Source organism: Macaca nemestrina, chromosome 8 (genome assembly GCF_043159975.1).
Source record: "Macaca nemestrina isolate mMacNem1 chromosome 8, mMacNem.hap1, whole genome shotgun sequence".
NCBI lineage: Eukaryota > Metazoa > Chordata > Mammalia > Primates > Cercopithecidae > Macaca > Macaca nemestrina.
In genome coordinates this window covers 88,151,615-88,168,071 of record NC_092132.1, presented here as the reverse complement: position 1 = coordinate 88,168,071, position 16,457 = coordinate 88,151,615, and the positions used below count along the sequence as shown (strand labels likewise).

At 40.6% G+C, this 16,457-nt stretch overlaps 1 protein-coding gene and 1 long non-coding RNA gene across 8 annotated transcripts in view; one reads left to right on the top strand and one right to left on the bottom strand.

Moving 5' to 3' along the window:
• Positions 1-1,251: 1,251 nt before the first annotated feature.
• LOC105482258 (uncharacterized) lies at positions 1,252-3,657 on the bottom strand. Its single transcript, XR_987502.2, has 3 exons — positions 3,511-3,657; positions 3,057-3,211; positions 1,252-2,031 (listed from the first exon to the last, which is right to left on the bottom strand). It is a non-coding gene; the product is annotated as an uncharacterized lncRNA (long non-coding RNA).
• Positions 3,658-3,687: 30 nt separating this feature from the next.
• LOC105482255 (uncharacterized) overlaps positions 3,688-16,457 on the top strand; it is a 220,647-nt gene continuing 207,877 nt past the window's right edge. For 4 of the 7 annotated variants that reach the window (XR_011607010.1, XR_011607012.1, XR_011607011.1 and 1 more), the window contains exons 1-2: positions 3,772-3,910; positions 10,863-11,028. Coding sequence is in view for 2 of the 7 variants with exons in the window: in XM_071068225.1 (XP_070924326.1) it covers positions 3,853-3,910; positions 9,846-9,946; positions 10,863-11,028 (325 nt within the window). In the remaining 5 variants the exon portion in view is untranslated. Of the gene's footprint in view, positions 3,911-9,845; positions 9,947-10,862; positions 11,029-16,206; positions 16,229-16,457 lie in introns of those variants that run through there. The other 3 variants (XM_071068225.1, XM_071068223.1, XR_011607016.1) reach the window with 3 other exon arrangements.

Here is a 16,457-nt window from a genome sequence, read left to right as displayed (position 1 = left end):
TAGTGGGGCAAATAACTTTCTGTTGGCTTGATCTGTGCTGATCAGGACACAGGTCTACATAGATCTACACAGATCTTACAAACTATGGTTTGTAAGAAACCATAGTTACTCAGAAATATAGAGGAGTATTTATATATTTATTACACATATATAATCAATAAGGATGCTGGGCATTTGATTTTTATTTTACTTCAATGACAAAATGGGTCTAGTAATATTAGTTGTCATAGTTACTAGTACTAATTTAATGTTAATTTACTTAACATTTTAGCATAGGAAAAGGGTTATGGATTTATTATTTGTAAATTAGAAACACAATAAAATCTAGTTAAATTACTTGTTCTGGTATAAGAATCAGCATATGTGAATTATTTTTGCATTTGTTTAATTATAATGAAGTTCTTAACAAAATGAGAGCTATTAAAGGCCCAGGGCAATGGTACCTGAACTTCAGCTTGTACTTAGGAATTGCCCATGAACACTGATAAAAGGCAGATTCTAGGGCTCTGACATAGAACATTCTGATTATTTTATGTGCTGACTATTGTCCAGGAATCTGGGTTCTAAATAAGCATCCTGAGTGATTCTAATAAAGATGGTCCTGGATCCCCACGGAGACACAGTCTTGTTGGGTTGTATCAGATATATGTGAGTTGATTTTTTCTTTTATTTCTCAATGACAGTCAAGCAATTCCAAAGGGAACAATTTTAGGAGCTCTCTGAGATAAGTATCTAGTGACCAGTAGCAGAATGTATTTTACACAAAGAGTAATAGAGTAGTTTTATGCTGTAAGACCAAGTTCCTGGCCGCTGTCCCAGAGTAATGTAGGATCATTTAATTGATTACCAGGGGGATGCTAACCAAAAAAATATAAATATTTGTAGAATTAGAGAAATACTGTACCGAAGTATAAAGTCTAATGGTGTCTGGAATTTTCTTTTCTTCTCTTTTTTTTTTTTTTGAGATGGTGTCTTGCCCTGTTGCCCAGGCTGGAGTGCAACGGTGTGATCTTGGATCACTGCAACCTCCACCTCCCAGGTTCAAGCGATTCTCCTGCCTCAGCCTCCCAAGTAGCTGGGATTACAGGTGTGTGCTTCCATGCCAACCTAATTTTCGTATTTTTAGTAGAGATGGGGTTTCACCATGTTGGCCAGGCTGGTCTTGAACTCCTGACCTCGTGATCCACCTGCCTCAGCCTCCCAAAGTGCTGGGATTACAGGCATGAGCTACCATGCCTGGCCAGCCTGGAAATTTCAAAATGGTCAATCAGAGAAATAATTTTAAATGTGCTACAAAGTAATACTGTACTCCAAATAAGTTATGCATTCATTTGCTTAACTTTCATCCATGAAATCTTTAATTACTGCTTGTACTTTTGAAATCCTTTCCTACTGTGCAGTTTGTAAAAGCTCAAAATAGATACTGACAGCTAAAAGTAAAATAATCTAACCACATTATATTTCAACATTTAAGAAGAAAAAGTTCAAAACTAGTTGTTATCCTGTTTATTTCTGTAAATGCAAAACTCTCTTAATGCTTTTAGGTGAAGTAGGCCCAAATAATAGGCTATGTTCTGTCATGTCTGACTAAAATAAAAATTCAGCCTAAGGAAACTCCTTTTGTGACATTATTTGTTCTACAAAAAGTACAAAAGTTAGCTGGGCGTGGTGGCAGGCAGAGATTGTATCTCCATGCTGGTTACTCGAGGTTGCAGTATGTTCCCAACACATTTTAATCGTTTTAAAATGGTATTTCAATTTTTTCAGTTTGTATGCTCAGCCACCTGTATGTTTTCTCTGCACGTTTCCAAACTGAAAGAAAGGATTTTTTTTTCTAATAATGTATTAATAGAGAAATCTAGATTTTTGGATTAATATTCTTTAATAAGCAACTAGTTGAACAGAACGGGTTGCTCTCTAATTGATTATGATTCCCACTGGAACATTTCCGCAGGTTGAATGAAGGTCCAGGTTTTCTTTTCTTATTCTTCTTTCCATCCTTTATTCAGTTTCGGCTGAGAATCTACCAAACTAAGATTACGGTGACCAATCAATTTTAGGCAGGAAGGGGCTGCACTGACTGGCTCAACTGCTTCCTTTTCAGAGAAACTAAAGCCCACGGGCCCATTTACCAAAGCGGGTGTGTTCTTATTCGTGCTTTCTTATTTTTCAAGATTCCAGACTAGTTATAAAGCAAATGGTATAACTGCTAGCTGATGGGAATTTCTGGAATGGGTTTAAGTGTGAGGAAGACAAAGGCCTAGTGGTAAGGTCAGCTCTGGAGGTAGATTCCTTGGATTCCAATCAACTTAGTTGTGTGTCGTTAGGCAAATTACGTAACTTTTCTGTGCCTCAATTTCTTTGAAAGAGGGTGTGTAATAGTATCTGTCTCACACTGTAATTGTGAGCATTAAGTGAGGTATTCTACCAAAAGTATTAGAACATGCAGTTAAACTCTCAGTGAACAGTATTTTTATACAAATTACAAACTGTCAAAGCCTTACGTCTTGAGCTCTCTAGGAGAGTTAGGAACCCTCCTATGGCATCGTCTTCTAAAAATCTGCTGCACAAAGTTGATGTTTGCATCAACTTTAGAGATCAAATGGATTACTTTTATGAAGTTTGGGGCAAATGAATTAGACACACACAGGAACCCCCTCCCCCAACACACAGAAGGTATGTGGATACGGAGAATTCAAAAGTCTGAGGGTGGCTGTGCTCAACAGGTAAAGGGATGCTTAGAAAACTGCCTTTTTTGGCCAGGCGCAGTGGCTCATGCCTGTAATCCCAGCACTTTGGGGGGCCGAGGCGGGTGGATCACGAAGTCAGGAGTTCAAGACCAGCCTGGCCAAGATGGTGAAACCCCGTCTCTACTAAAAATATAAAAATTAGCCAGGCATAGTGGTGGGCGCTTGTAATCCCAGCTACTCGCGAGGCTGTGGCAGATTATTGCTTGAACCCATAAGGCGGAGGTTGCAGTGAGCGGACATCTCCCCATTGCACTCCAGCCTGGGCGACAGAGCAAGACTTCCTCTAAAACAAAACAAAACACTGACCTTTTCAGGAGGAAGTCGGGACCTTCAGTGAGGGTGGCTGGCTACCAAAGAACTGAACTTTAACACGTGAGTTGGTCTCCCTGCGACCACAGATGTCTGTCCAACGCAGGCCCACCTCCCGCCGCCTGGAAGGCCCAGGTGTGGCTGGAGGGCGGCTGAAAGGGTCAGAACACGGGATTATTCTCAACTTTGGGCTTTTACACAGCAGTTTCAAAGACAAGGGGGCTTTTCAGGTAGGTTTGGTTTGCCGTCCTCCTCCTCCCAGGTCTGAGCTTGTTCCCCAAGGTCCCCAGCCATGCTTGGGACGTCCTTCAGTTTGCCCCATTTTCTTCGGGCCACCCCGCGCTCCTAGGTTGTCTGCCGTCCCTCCTAGCGAGAGGTGGATGGCCGCGACATTCCAGGGAGGAAAAACGGAGGGGTGAGGGGGGGCAAAGACGCCCTTCTGACCTCCTACCTCGGTGACGCGTCCCACCACGCCCGCGAGGAGCCCTCACGCTACGCCCTCGCCGCGCTCGCTCCCCTCGCTCCGATCCTCGGCGGGGGGAGGGGCGCGGTGCGGCCGGCGCTCTCTGATTGGCTCCCGCGTCGGCGATCCACGCCACGATTGTTCCCTGCGACCGTCTGGCGCCAGCGCACTGCAGGTGGGGAGCGGGCGTTGGAAGTTGCTGGAAGTTGGAGGCAGGCGAGCGGTCACTCGCGGCGAGCGCCGGCGGCGGCCAGGGCGCAAAGTTGAGAGCAGTCGCTAGTCTGAGCCTTTCAGTCGCCCTCCAGTATCATCAGTACCACGGACTTCACCATGGACTTACCACTTGCTGCGGCCCCTCAGCAACCCAGTGCACCTGCCACTCCACCAGGTAGGTACGCCGAGGCACCCGGGTGTCGGACATCGCGCCTTCGCCGCCCTTTGCCGCCGCGGTACTGCCTGAGCGGGGTGCCTGGGAGAGCTGTGGGGATTGGGGCCGGTCGCTCGGTGCACTCCTCCCGCCGCCCCTGGAAGGGAGGCGAAGACAAGTTTCTATTTTACGGGAGAGCCCTCGCTTCGAGCTGCCTCCTCCCTCCTTCTGCTGCGTGCGCCTCCAGACCCTCATCCGCCGCAAGGGCCGGGGTGGGCCAGGCGTTGGGGCCGGCGACAGCCCCCGGGGAGGGTCTTCATATAGACTTGAGGGTGTGCATGCTGGTCCCTGCCCTCCGCCGCAGCGGGGCTGGGACTCGGTGGTCGGGTCCCGCAGCCGCCCTTGGTGCGCACGGGCTGGGGTGTAGACGGGGCGCGGAAGGCTGTATTTCGCAGAGGCCTGCGTGGTGGTGCTTGCCCCGAGCGTGGCTCTGAGCGACCACCGGAGAGGCTGATGCACCGGTCTAGGTGTGAATGGTGCATTAGAGATGGCGTTGATGGGTGCGAGGGGCACAGGGAGGCTTAAGTGCTACTGCACTTTGGAGACAGTTTGCGTTGGAATGTGGTTTAAGGGAGACAGAGGCAACAGTTTCGAGAAGGCAGAGAGGTTATGAAGGTAAGTCAGAGGGAGTTATTCCCAGGATTCTAGCTGAGAAAGTTGCAACCTTGTTGATAGAAGCAGCCACCTTTACCTCCTGGCCCAACCCTCAAAAAAGCACCTGGCACTGTCTATGGAAGGGTGGCATTTAAATGAGGCCAATCGAGTTTGATGGTTAAAGAGCCTAAGAGTTACTGAGAAATCAACAGTATTGTGATGGGAAAAGCAGCGCCATTTTTATTCAGCAAAGAAAGTTTGGAAATATTTTATTGTGAGAATTGAGAATAAGATTTAAGGAAGTTGTTGATGGGGTGTGTGGTGGGTAGAGTTAGGTGACTACTCTAGCCTCAGACTAAAGGTAGTTGACTCTTCAAATTTTACTTATAATTATTTCAAGCATACTTAACTTAGAAGTAAGTATTTGCACTTTACACGGGATACTCATTCGCGGTCCTTAGCTAGAATGTGCTCCTGTTGTTTAGTCTTCAGGGATTTCATTTATAATACAGGATTCCCCCTTGTCCAGACGACTTTTCCTAGCAGCGAGCTGGAAACCTGACATTAGGGTACAGGCTGCCCTGTGCTTTACTACTTAAAATAGAAGTATGTGGAAGGAGTGTAAAATAATTCTGCCTTCTGTTGAAATCTCGTATTGCAGTCATAACTTCCAGTTAAATAGTAAAGTACCTATCCCCAACTATCTTGAATAGCAGTTATAATGTGTATCATGCGAATAAAGTATTGGTAGTGAAATTAATCGTGTATTTGAAGAAAATACTATTCTCTGTTTATTAATAAATTGATCAAAATTTAGGGTTTTTCATCTTCTCAGCTCTGTGGAGGATCCTCTCTGTTTCCCACACTGACATGTAGTGTATGACCTTATAGCATATCAAACTCCTGACTTAAATAGGCTGCTTCCAGTGTATCAGCAAATGCCAACATTTTGCTGATGAGGAGCAAGGGAGATGGACGTATACATTTACATTTCTTTTAGGGAGACAAGCATATGTTCACATTCTGTCTCTTCCCCCTCTTTCTTTCCCTTCTGCCAACCCCATGTCTGCCATAGGCTTACTCCTCCCCCTCCCATGCGGCAATATTTTCTTTACTATGCTAATAGTAAATACCTTTTAATTTATATAATGCATATACGTTTTTAAAAGTGATTTGATAGTAATGAACTCATTTGAACATCTCAGCAACCAGAGAAAGTTCTTTTCAGTACTGAAATAAGCAGGAGAATCAAGGGAAGGAGATAGGACTTAAAACATTTTTGACATTCTTCTTTATTTAGCCAAAGGTCTTGAGTTGGTACCTTGGGACTACTATAAATTTGTACAGCCGCGTATAGCCCTAATTTGTGTAGTACAGTCGTGTACTGCATAGTGCATAGTGAGGTCATGAGACCTTATATATGATGCTGGTCCCATAGATTATAAGGGAACTGAAAAATTCCCGTTGCCTAGTGAAGCTTTAGTATTCGTAATGTCTTAGGGCAACACATTACTCATGTTTTTGTGGTGATGCTGGTGTAAACAAACCTACTGTGCAACCAGTCCTGTAGAAGTCTAGCATATAGAATTATGTACAGTACATAATACTTGATAATGTTAAGTACATTACTGGTTTATGTAGTTTCTATACATTTTATCATTGTTTTAGAGTATGCTCCCATTGACTAAAAAGAAAAGTTAACTATAGAACAGCCTGAGGCAGGTCCTTCAGGAAATATTCCAGAATATGGCACTGTCATAATAGCAGATGACAGCATGTTATAGCCCCTGAAAGCCTTTCAGTGGGACAAGATTGGAGGTGGAAGACAGTGATATAAATGATCTGGACCCTGTGTAGGCCTAGGCTAATGGATGTGTTTGTGTCTTAGGTTTTTTTTTTTTTTTTTTTTAAAGACAGGAGTCTCACTCTGGTGCCCGGGCTGGAGTGCAGTGGCATGATCTTGGCTCACTGCAACCTCCATCTCCCTGGTTCAAGCAACTCCCCTGCCTAGGCCTTCTGAGTAGCTGGGATTACAGGTGCACACCACCACACCTGGCTATTTTTTTTTGTATTTCTAGTAGAGATGGGATTTCACCATGTTGGCCAGACTGGTCTCAAACTCCTGACCTCAGGCAGTCTGTCTGCCTTGGCCTCCAAAAGTGCTGGGATTACAGGCGTGAGCCACCACGCCTGGCCTGTTTGGTCTTAGTTTTTGACAAAAAGTTTTAAAATTAAAAGTAAATAGAAAAGAGCTTATAGAATTAGGGTATAAAGAAAGAATATTTTTGTACAGCTGTACAATATGTGTCTCAAGCTAAGTGCAATTACAGAAGACTTAAAAAGTTTATAAAGTAAAAAAGTTACAGTAAGCCAAGGTTAATTTATTATCGAAGAAAGAAGAACTTTTTAAAAATAAATTCAGTGTAGCCTAAATGTAGAATATTTATAAAGTCTATAGTAGTGTACAGTAATGCCTTAGATCTTAACATTCACTCACTCAGAACATCTTTCAGTCCTGCAGTCTTCATTCATGGTGAGTGCCCTGTATAGGTATGCCATTTTTTATCTTTTATGCTGTATTTTTACTGTACCTTTTTTGTGTTTAGATACACACATAGTATTGTATTGGTTACTACGGTATTCAGTACAGTAAGTTGCTGTATAGGTCTGTAACCTAGGAATAATAGACTGTACCATCTAGCCTGTGTGTGTAGAAGGCTAGATTGTCTAGATTTGTTAAGTATACTGTGATGTCTACACAGAAACGGAATTGCCTAATGATGCATTTTTAAGAATGTATCCCTATCATTAAGCAACATATGAGTATATTTACAGTTGTTTTCTATTTGGGCAAGTCTTGGGAATATTTGATTAATACCACACAAGCCTTAACTTTTCATACTGATAATACATTGTTTCTTTGAAGCACCTAAGAATTGACTTTCTAGTCAATGAAGTTCTTGGAATAACTAAAAACTCATATTGTAAAATTGGATAAATAAAATCATTTAGCTATCATTTTAAAGTTGAGCATTTTATAGAACATAGAACATTTTTATAATGTAAATAGTCCAGGTTGAGAGAAAGCTTATGAATTTGTTGTAATCAGATAGTGTGAGTCAACAGAAAAAAGACACATCAGGAAATGAAAAGTGCAAAAATATAACTTACCAGTATGTTAATTTGGTATGAGCAAATTAACAGTGTTTTGAAAAATTAGGAAATTATAAAAGTAGTTATTTGATGTCAGATGAAGAAAAGAACTTTAGTGTAAGCAAAACAGTTAACTTTTTACTAGAGTAAGTGTAGAATTTATGAGACGATAGAAATTGTTGATCGGTATGGAATGTAAGAATATGCCTTGCAGGGCCAGATAGTGGAAAGGAAGGGCATGTTTTGCAGTAAGGCTGAAGCCAAGGAAGGAAAAGGAGCAAAAGATCTTGCTGTAGGCTCCTGGATTGTTTAATCATTACTGAGAAGTCCAGAGTGACCTTGAGGTAGCCATAGTATTTGTTCAGTAGGCCTTAAATCTTAATAAAAATATAGAATCTATTATTAAGTGAGGTTACACCATGCTGTAAGATAGGAAGTATCTAGCATCTGAGGTTTGCTTTTGTAGGCCTTGCTTTCCAAATGATTTTATTTCTAGGGTAATGTTTAGTAGGTGGTTATGATTAAAGGAATATATGGAGAGAAGGTTTTGAGGAAGGAATTGGACCTAAGGGAGACCTGTGCCATGAAAAGGGCCAGATATGTAATTTAGAAGACACCAGATATCATTGAACGTATTTGTATTTTTTATTAGTTTCTGATGTGCTGATGTTCAGTTCATCTGTAACTTAAAAAGTAAGGTGGACTGGGTGCAGTGGCTCACGCCTGTAATCCCAGCACTTTGGGAGGCTGGGGCAGGTGGATCACCTGAGGTCAGGCGTTCCAGACCAGCCTGATTGACATGGTGAAACCCTATCTGTACTAAAAATGCAAGAATTAGCAGGGTGTGGTGATGCACACCTGTAATCCCAGCTACTCAGGAGGCTGAGGCAGGAGAATCGCCTGAACCCAGGAGGCGGAGGTTGCAGTGAGCTAAGATCACGCCATTGCACTCCAGCCTGGGCAATAAGAGCAAAACTCCATCTCGGGGGGTAAAAAAGTAAGGTGGAATGAAGTATTTCATAATATGTTCGCTGTTTGTGAGCGGATTCTTTTTTTATAACATGTAAATATATTTGACACTTTTGCATTTCCAATTTCATTTGTGTTTTCACTAATGTGTTACTTACCCTAATAGGGAACTGAATTTTTTTCCTCTGGTTTAGAAGGCAATACGTTTTATTGTATAAAATTTATAAAATAAAAATGTGTAACTGAAAGTTTAAAAAATCACTCATTGTCCTTCACTCCAGAGAAAACTTTTGTTAATTTTTTTTAGAATGCATGTGTGTATTGAAACAAAATTGGAGTCACACTGAATATAAAGTTGTTGTAATACAGCCACCATATTGTGAGGAAGCTCAGGGCATATAAAGATGCCTTGTATAGGTGTTCGAACCTGCAGGCCCAGCTAAAGTCTTAGGTGACAGCCGGCATACACCATCTGACATGTGAGTGAGTGAGCCTTTAGATAATACCATTCCCTGGCTGATGGCAAATAGAGAAGCAATGAGGTATCCATGCTGAACCATGCCAAATAGCAGATTCCAGAGCAAAAGAAATGTTAGTGTGTGCAGCCACCAAATTCAAAGGTTCTTTTTAGGCCATCAGATTATTCATTTTGCAATCATGTATTTTAAAACAATTGTAATTTAAGTATAACATATATGGTGAAATGCATAGACCTTAAGTGTGCAGTTTGATCAATTTTGACAAATGTGTACACTTGTGTAACTCATACTTTGTATCCCTTGTAAAGGTGAACATAGTACACCAGAGTGAGCAAGGTATAAATGTTAGATGATTAGTGAAAGAGATTGGGAGGCCTTTGGTTATAATAAAAATATGATAGGAAGCTATCGGATTTTTAGAAATACACTTTGTATTTTAGAATAGTTTTAAATTTACAGAAAGTTGTGAAAATAATAGAGACTTCCCAAATAACTTACATCCAGTTTTTCCTGTTGTTAACGTGTTACATTAGTATTGTCATTTGTCACAACCAGTGAAACAGTATTGGTACATTATTATTGACTAAATTCTTTACTTGATTGATTTCTTTAGTTTTTGCTTAAGGTCTGTATTAGTTAGCTGCCATAATAAAATACCACAGACTGCATGGATTAAACAACAGAAATTTATTTTTTCACAGATCCGGAGACTGGAAGTCTGAGATCTGGGTGTCAGCAGGGTTGGGTTCCAGTGAGGACTCTCTTCCTGGCTTGCAGAGGGGCACAGTCCCCTTTCCTAGGTGTGTGCTTTCAGTGTGACTGGTTATTGTTGATGTTAATTTGGTCACCTGGCTGAGGTAGTGAAGCAAGATAATTTCCCTGACCCCTTTGCTGGCAGGAACTGGGATGTGGGTGCCAAAAGTAACCAGCCACTTAGGCGCTGGCAGGTGCAGACCCCACTTACTGGAACCCCGTGTGCTCAACCCCCTGTGGGAGGGAACACGCAGGTAAGCGGGTGCGGGAGCCAGGTTGAGTGCTTTTCGGCGCTGGCAGGAGCAGAACTCTGTGTTGACCATGCGGCCCTAGAAGGAGTGTTACAGTCAGTACTCTTTTAGCTTTGCCATCCATGGACAGTTTAAATGCTAACGGCTCAGTGAAAGGTAAGTGTGACAGCCTCTTGCGCCTGCCTGGAAGAGAAGTGGCTGTTAGAATATGAGAAAGGGTGAATATGAAAGATTTTCCTTTCGACTGTGTTAAGTTTCAGAGGCTTGCTAGACTTTGAAGTAGAAATATGGAGACCATTGAAAATGTGAGTCTGGAGTTCAGGGTATGGGGCAGGACTTAAGATTCTATTTGGAGGTTGCACATTTTATCTTTAAAGGATTCCATTGTATTTTTCACAGTAAGAATTTCATTTGATAAAGAGCCTATGGTGATTTGAATAGAATGAGAAAAATTTAAATCAAACTTGTTTTTTTCCTGAAAGCATTGTGAATAAAAATAAGAGTAAAATATAGGTGATTTTCAGTCAGCATCTGTGACCCATCTGTATCTGACCTGAGTCCCAGCTGATACAGCCAGTTGAACAGTAGAAAATTCAGAATTTGATTTGCATGTCTTAAAGCTACTGAGGAGAAGAATTAGACATTTATTTTTTCCCCCTAGGAACTATGTGCATATATTTTTGAGCCTTACCTTTTTTTTTTTTTTTTTCTTAGAGGGAAACCAGTCAGGAGTGGGAGGCCTCTGAACAAGCTGTATTCTGTGTAGCCGCCAGCTTCCATTTTTCTCCAGGCAGAACGCTGGCCCTCAGCACCTCTTTCTGCTTCCCCTTGGTCAGACCACTGAGGACTGCCGCTGTCCTGTCTGACTCCTCCTGTTTCGGTGAGTAATATAGGGAGGCTGAGGGTTTGATATTATTTGGCTCCATATTTTAAAAAGATATTTGGTAGTTATATAAAGTTCCATCTAATTTGATCAGTACTACTCAGTACTACTTAAACTAAGTTGTCGTACAGAAATTGATCCTTTATTATTTAGAAAATATACTTTAAAGTTAATAATATTAGGAGAATTCCTGGTTCTTTCCTTTTCTCTTCCCTCTCCTTTAGTTCTTTATTTATTTTTAGAGCTTTTTGTACTGGTACATCTTCCCTTTCCTGGGGAGTTGATTTTAAAAATTAGATTTGCAAGAGGTATCCTTTTGGAGGATGATGAAAGCCACTTGCACTCAAACTTAAGGAAATTTTTTTTAAGTTCCCTGTGTGCCCTTTTTAGATCCCATCCCAGAGAGGAGTGACTTCTGCAATATTGTGTTATTTCCTTCCTTTCTTCATAGTGTTGTCAATAAATGAATATATGTATGTGGTAATAAACATGAAATTTGCCGTCTTCACCATCTTTAAGTGTGTAGTTCAGTAGTGATAAGTGTACTAACAATGTTGGGTAGTAGATCTCCAGGACTTTTTCATCTTACAGAACTGAAACAGTATATTAATTAAACAAATCCCTATTTTCCCCCAGGCCCAGCCTGGCCTTTTGTTTCTATGAATTTGACTGTTCTAGATACCTCATATAAGTGGAATTTCACAGTGTTTGTCTTTTTGTGAGTGGCATATTTGAGTTAGCATATGTCTTCAGGGTTCATCCATGTTGTCACATATGATATATGTTATGTGACTTATAAAAGCCAGAATTTCTTTCCTTTTGAAAAGCTGAATAATGTTCCATTTATAAAATTCTTAATGTTCATGTTACTGAATTTATAACATTCATGATTTACAATATTTTTATACCTAGTTTAGGAAATTCTTCTATATCCTGAGATCATAAAGATAGCCTTCTATATTTTTAAGAAATAATTTTTTTGTTTTAAAACAATATTAAATTTACAGGAAGGTTATGAGTACATTTCAGAGAACATTTTTTTTTCCTGAACCATTTGAGAGTAAGTTGCTGACTTGATGACCCATCGCTTCTGAATATTTTGTGGTATTTTCCTAAAAAAAGGACATTCTTCTGTGTAATATTAAAATGACCATCAAAATGAGAAAATTAATACATTTCCATCGTCACATCTTTGACTTTATTCAAGTTTTACCAGTTACCTCATCAAATTCTGTTTAGCAACAGGATCTAGTTTGGAATTACAGGTTGCATTTAGTTCTCATGTCTCTTTAGTCTTCTTAAGTCTAGAACACTCCCTTTATTGAAGTGAGATGTATTCCTTCCTCTTCTGTTTCCTGGGAGGGATTGTATACAATGAGTGTTAATTATTTTTTAAATAGAATTCTCCAGTAAAACCATCTGGTCCTAGATATTTCTTTCCTTTCCCTCCCTCCCTCCCTCCCTCCCTCCCTCCCTCCCTTCCTTCCTTCCTTCCTTCCTTCCCTCCCTCCCTTCTTTCCTTCCTTCTTTCCTTCCTTCTTTCCTTCCTTCTTTCCTTCCTTCTTTCCTTCCTTCCTTCCTTCCTTCCTTCCTTCCTTCCTTCCTTCCTTCCTTCCTTCCTTCCTTCCTTCCTTCCTTCTTTTCCTTCCTTCTTTTCCTTCTTTTCCTTCTTTTCTTTCTTCTTTTTCTTTCTTTCTTTTAGATAGAGTTTTGCTCTTGTTGCCCAGGCTGGAGTGCAGTGGCACAACTTTGGCTCACTGCAACCTCTGCCTCACAGGTTCAAGTGATTCTCCTGCCTCAGCCTCAGTAGCTGGGATTACAGGTGTGTGTCATCACGCCTGGCTAATTTTTTTGTATTTTGAGTAGAGACGGGGTTTCACCATGTTGGTCAGGTTGGTCTCGAACTCCGGACCTCAGTGATCCACACGCTTCAGCCTCCCAAAGTTCTGGGATTACAGGCGTGAGCCACTGTGCCTGGCTGGCCTAGAGATTTTTTTTCCATGAGATTTTCAATTACAAATTCAGTTTTCTTAACAGTTAATTATAGGGCTATTTAAATTCATATTGGGTGAGTTGTAGTAGTTCATGCTTTTTCTGGAATTGGTGGGTTTCACCTAAGAAATTCTATATTAGCTAATCTATGTGCAGTTTTATTCTTCTTTACCTTATATAGACATATTTTCAGTGAAAAGATAATCTAATATATGTATTTATAAAAATAAATGTAATATTTTATATCTGTATCATATAATTGTATATCTGTATCATATAGTTTTATATCTGTATCATATAATATGGATCAAGCTCTAGATGTAGCCAGGACATGAGTGGCAGACTATATTTGGCACTGATGGGAGTCTCAGTGACCTGTAAAGTCTATGTGTCTCTACACACTTCAGAGTTTGCTCTGCATGAGTCTTTGACCATGTGAATAGCTATACTGTGGCTATACTGTGCAGACAACTCATTCTATTTCATTTTTTTCCATGACTTATATTCAAAATAATGTGATACAATGAAAATCAGATTTGCTATGGTCCCTGACCTCAGGTTTGCTTAGAGTCTCTGTAGGGGTTACAGAGAAGTAATTAGGAAATCAGAAATCAGTGTGGTTAATGTTCTGATGAGGAGGCAACAGGTCCTCATGAGAACAGAGAGAAGAGGTACCTATTTTATTCTCTGCATCTCTAGTACCTAGTACAGTACCTGGCACATAGTAGGGTCTCACTAAATCTTTGTTGAATGAATGAATAAACTCAGCTGGGTGATCACAGGGTCACTTTTGGGGAGAACTTATGTCTGAGTCAAGTTAGTGATATCTACAGGCAGTAGATGAATGGAGGTAATTCTCTCATGTGGATGCATTAATATTCAGTGTCATAGAAGAACAGAAAGCTTAGCAATCTAAATAATCATCTAAAGCTGTCTGTTTGCAAGTGGGGAGTGGTTTTCAAAAGTGATTGCAGACTGAAGGCTAAGAAGAAGTAACTCTGACTAAGGTATGTATTTGACAAGGTTAGCTATGAACTGGAATTGATTTTTATGAATTAGCATTTTTGGTTCTGGCTGTTGTGTTTACCATTGCTAGGTTTAGTTTCTAACATATCTTAAAAATAATGCTCTCCAAATGAATGAAAAATATTTTTTGTGAAGCGTGATACAGCTTTCTCCAGGTCTTACCTACTAGTCTTATTCATACTCTCTTTGCTTTAAATCAAAACTTTTCTATGCTCTAAATATATCTGTGATAAATCATGAGTTTACCACTAATAATGGTGGGTCATATATTTGTGTTTTCATATGCCAGGTACTGTACCGAGACCCTGCCATGGGTTATCTCATTTAATCCAGACAGTGGCCTGTCTGTAAGGAAACCAAACCCAGGGCTCCCATTTTACAGAAGAGGCAACTAAGGTTTGGGGAAGTTAAATAGTGTTACCAAGGTCACTTAGGTAAGCCTAGGACTCACATTTGAATCTAAATCTGTCTGACTTCATTTAACCACTGAGCTATATGTGCTCTTTCCAATGTTTCATATGTCTTGTTATTAAACAAAAATGGCCCAGGATTTAGTTTTACTTGTGTATAGATCCTTAGAAAGTTCATCCATTAAATGAGGAAACAGTTTGTTGTGAAATAACATATTAAGACTCCCCTAAAAGCAAATTACAGAAACCCACTTTAAACTAGCCAGCATGGCTGGATGCAAATGCCCCAATAATAAATACAGTGCTCTTCCTCTCTGTGCTCCTTTCTCCACTTCCTCTTTCCCTCTCCCTGCTTATCCCACTGCCCCACTCCCTCTCTCATTCTGCTTTTCTTTGAGTGTTGGCCCATTCTTTCTTGTCACAGAAGCAGCCCCAGTTGAAACCAGCTCCACTTGTGATTCTAGGAAGAAAGAGTATCTTCTCCGGGAAGAAAAGGCCTGGGGAAGACTCTTGGTCATGGGGACTGGGGGCTGCGACAGAACTTTGTGAACTACGTGGAATGTAGCTGTTGGGGTGACAACATATCCATACTTCATCTTGATAAGACATATCATTTGATGGTTGAAAGCTATAATTATTTAAAGATAATAAACAATATATTTTAATAGCTTTATCAAGATATAATTCACATACCATGGGACTCACCCATTTATTTATTTATTTATTTTTGAAACGGAGTCTCACTCTGTCACCCAGGCTGGAGTGCAGTGGTGCCATCTCGGCTCACTGCAAGCTCCACCTCCCAGGTTCACTCCATTCTCCTGCCTCAGCTTCCCAAGTAGCTGGAACTACAGGCGCCAGCCACCATACCCAGCTAATTGTTTTGTGTTTTTAGTCGAGACGGAGTTTCACCATGTTAGCCAGGATGGTCTCGATTTCCTGACCTCGTGATCCACCCACCTCGGCCTCCCAAAGTGCTGGGATTACAGGCGTGAGCCACCGTGCCCGTCAGGACTCACCCATTTAAAGTGTACAGTTCAATGGTTTTAATGTATTCACAGATGTGCAGCTATCACCGCTGTCTAATCTGTAATGTTTCCATCACAAAAAAAACCTTGCACCTATTAGCAGTCACTCCCCATTTTTCCCAAACCCCTCGGCCTTAAGCAACCGCTCATCTACTTTCTGTCTCTATAGATTTGCTTATTCTAGACATTTTATGTGAGTGGGATCATACGACATGCGGTCTTTTGTGTCTGACTTCTTTCAGTAGCATGTTTTCAAGGTTTATCTATCTTTGCGTATCATCATGCATTTCTTATTATTGCCAAACATTCCACTATATGGATATACCACGTTTTATTTGTCTGTCTGTTGATGGACATTTGGGTTGCTTTCACTTTCTCGCAATTATGAATAATGCTGCTGTGAACATTTGTGTAGAAGCTTTTGTGTAGATTTAAGTTTTCAGTTCATTTGTGTGTATGCCTGGTAGTGGAATTGCTGGGTCATACGATAACTGTGCCTAACATTTTGAGGAACTGTTTTCCAAAGTGACTGTACCATTTTACATTTTCACCATCAATATGTGAGGGTTCCAGTTTCTTTACATTCTTTTCAACACTTACCGTCTTTTTGATTACAGGCATCTTGGTGGATGTGAAGTGGTATAATGCATATTTTATAACAGGTTGTTTTGTTTGTTAAATAATGGCCTGTTTTCTTGTCTTCTTGCCTTGTATTGGAGCTCTCCCAGTGGGTTCTGAACCTGCTCCACCTCATCCAGTCGTTCAGGTAGGCACACCATGTTGATCAAAGTATCAGAAGTGTATGTTTGTTTGTTTTTCTTTTTCTTTATAAATTTCATTATTTACAAATCTAGACAGAGATTATTCCTATTTTCATATTAAGAAAGAGGTGGTAAATGTCAAGGTTACTTGATCAAGGTTGGAACAGGGATTTGTATTTAGGATTTGTTAGGTGGTAGAGAGCTGCTTG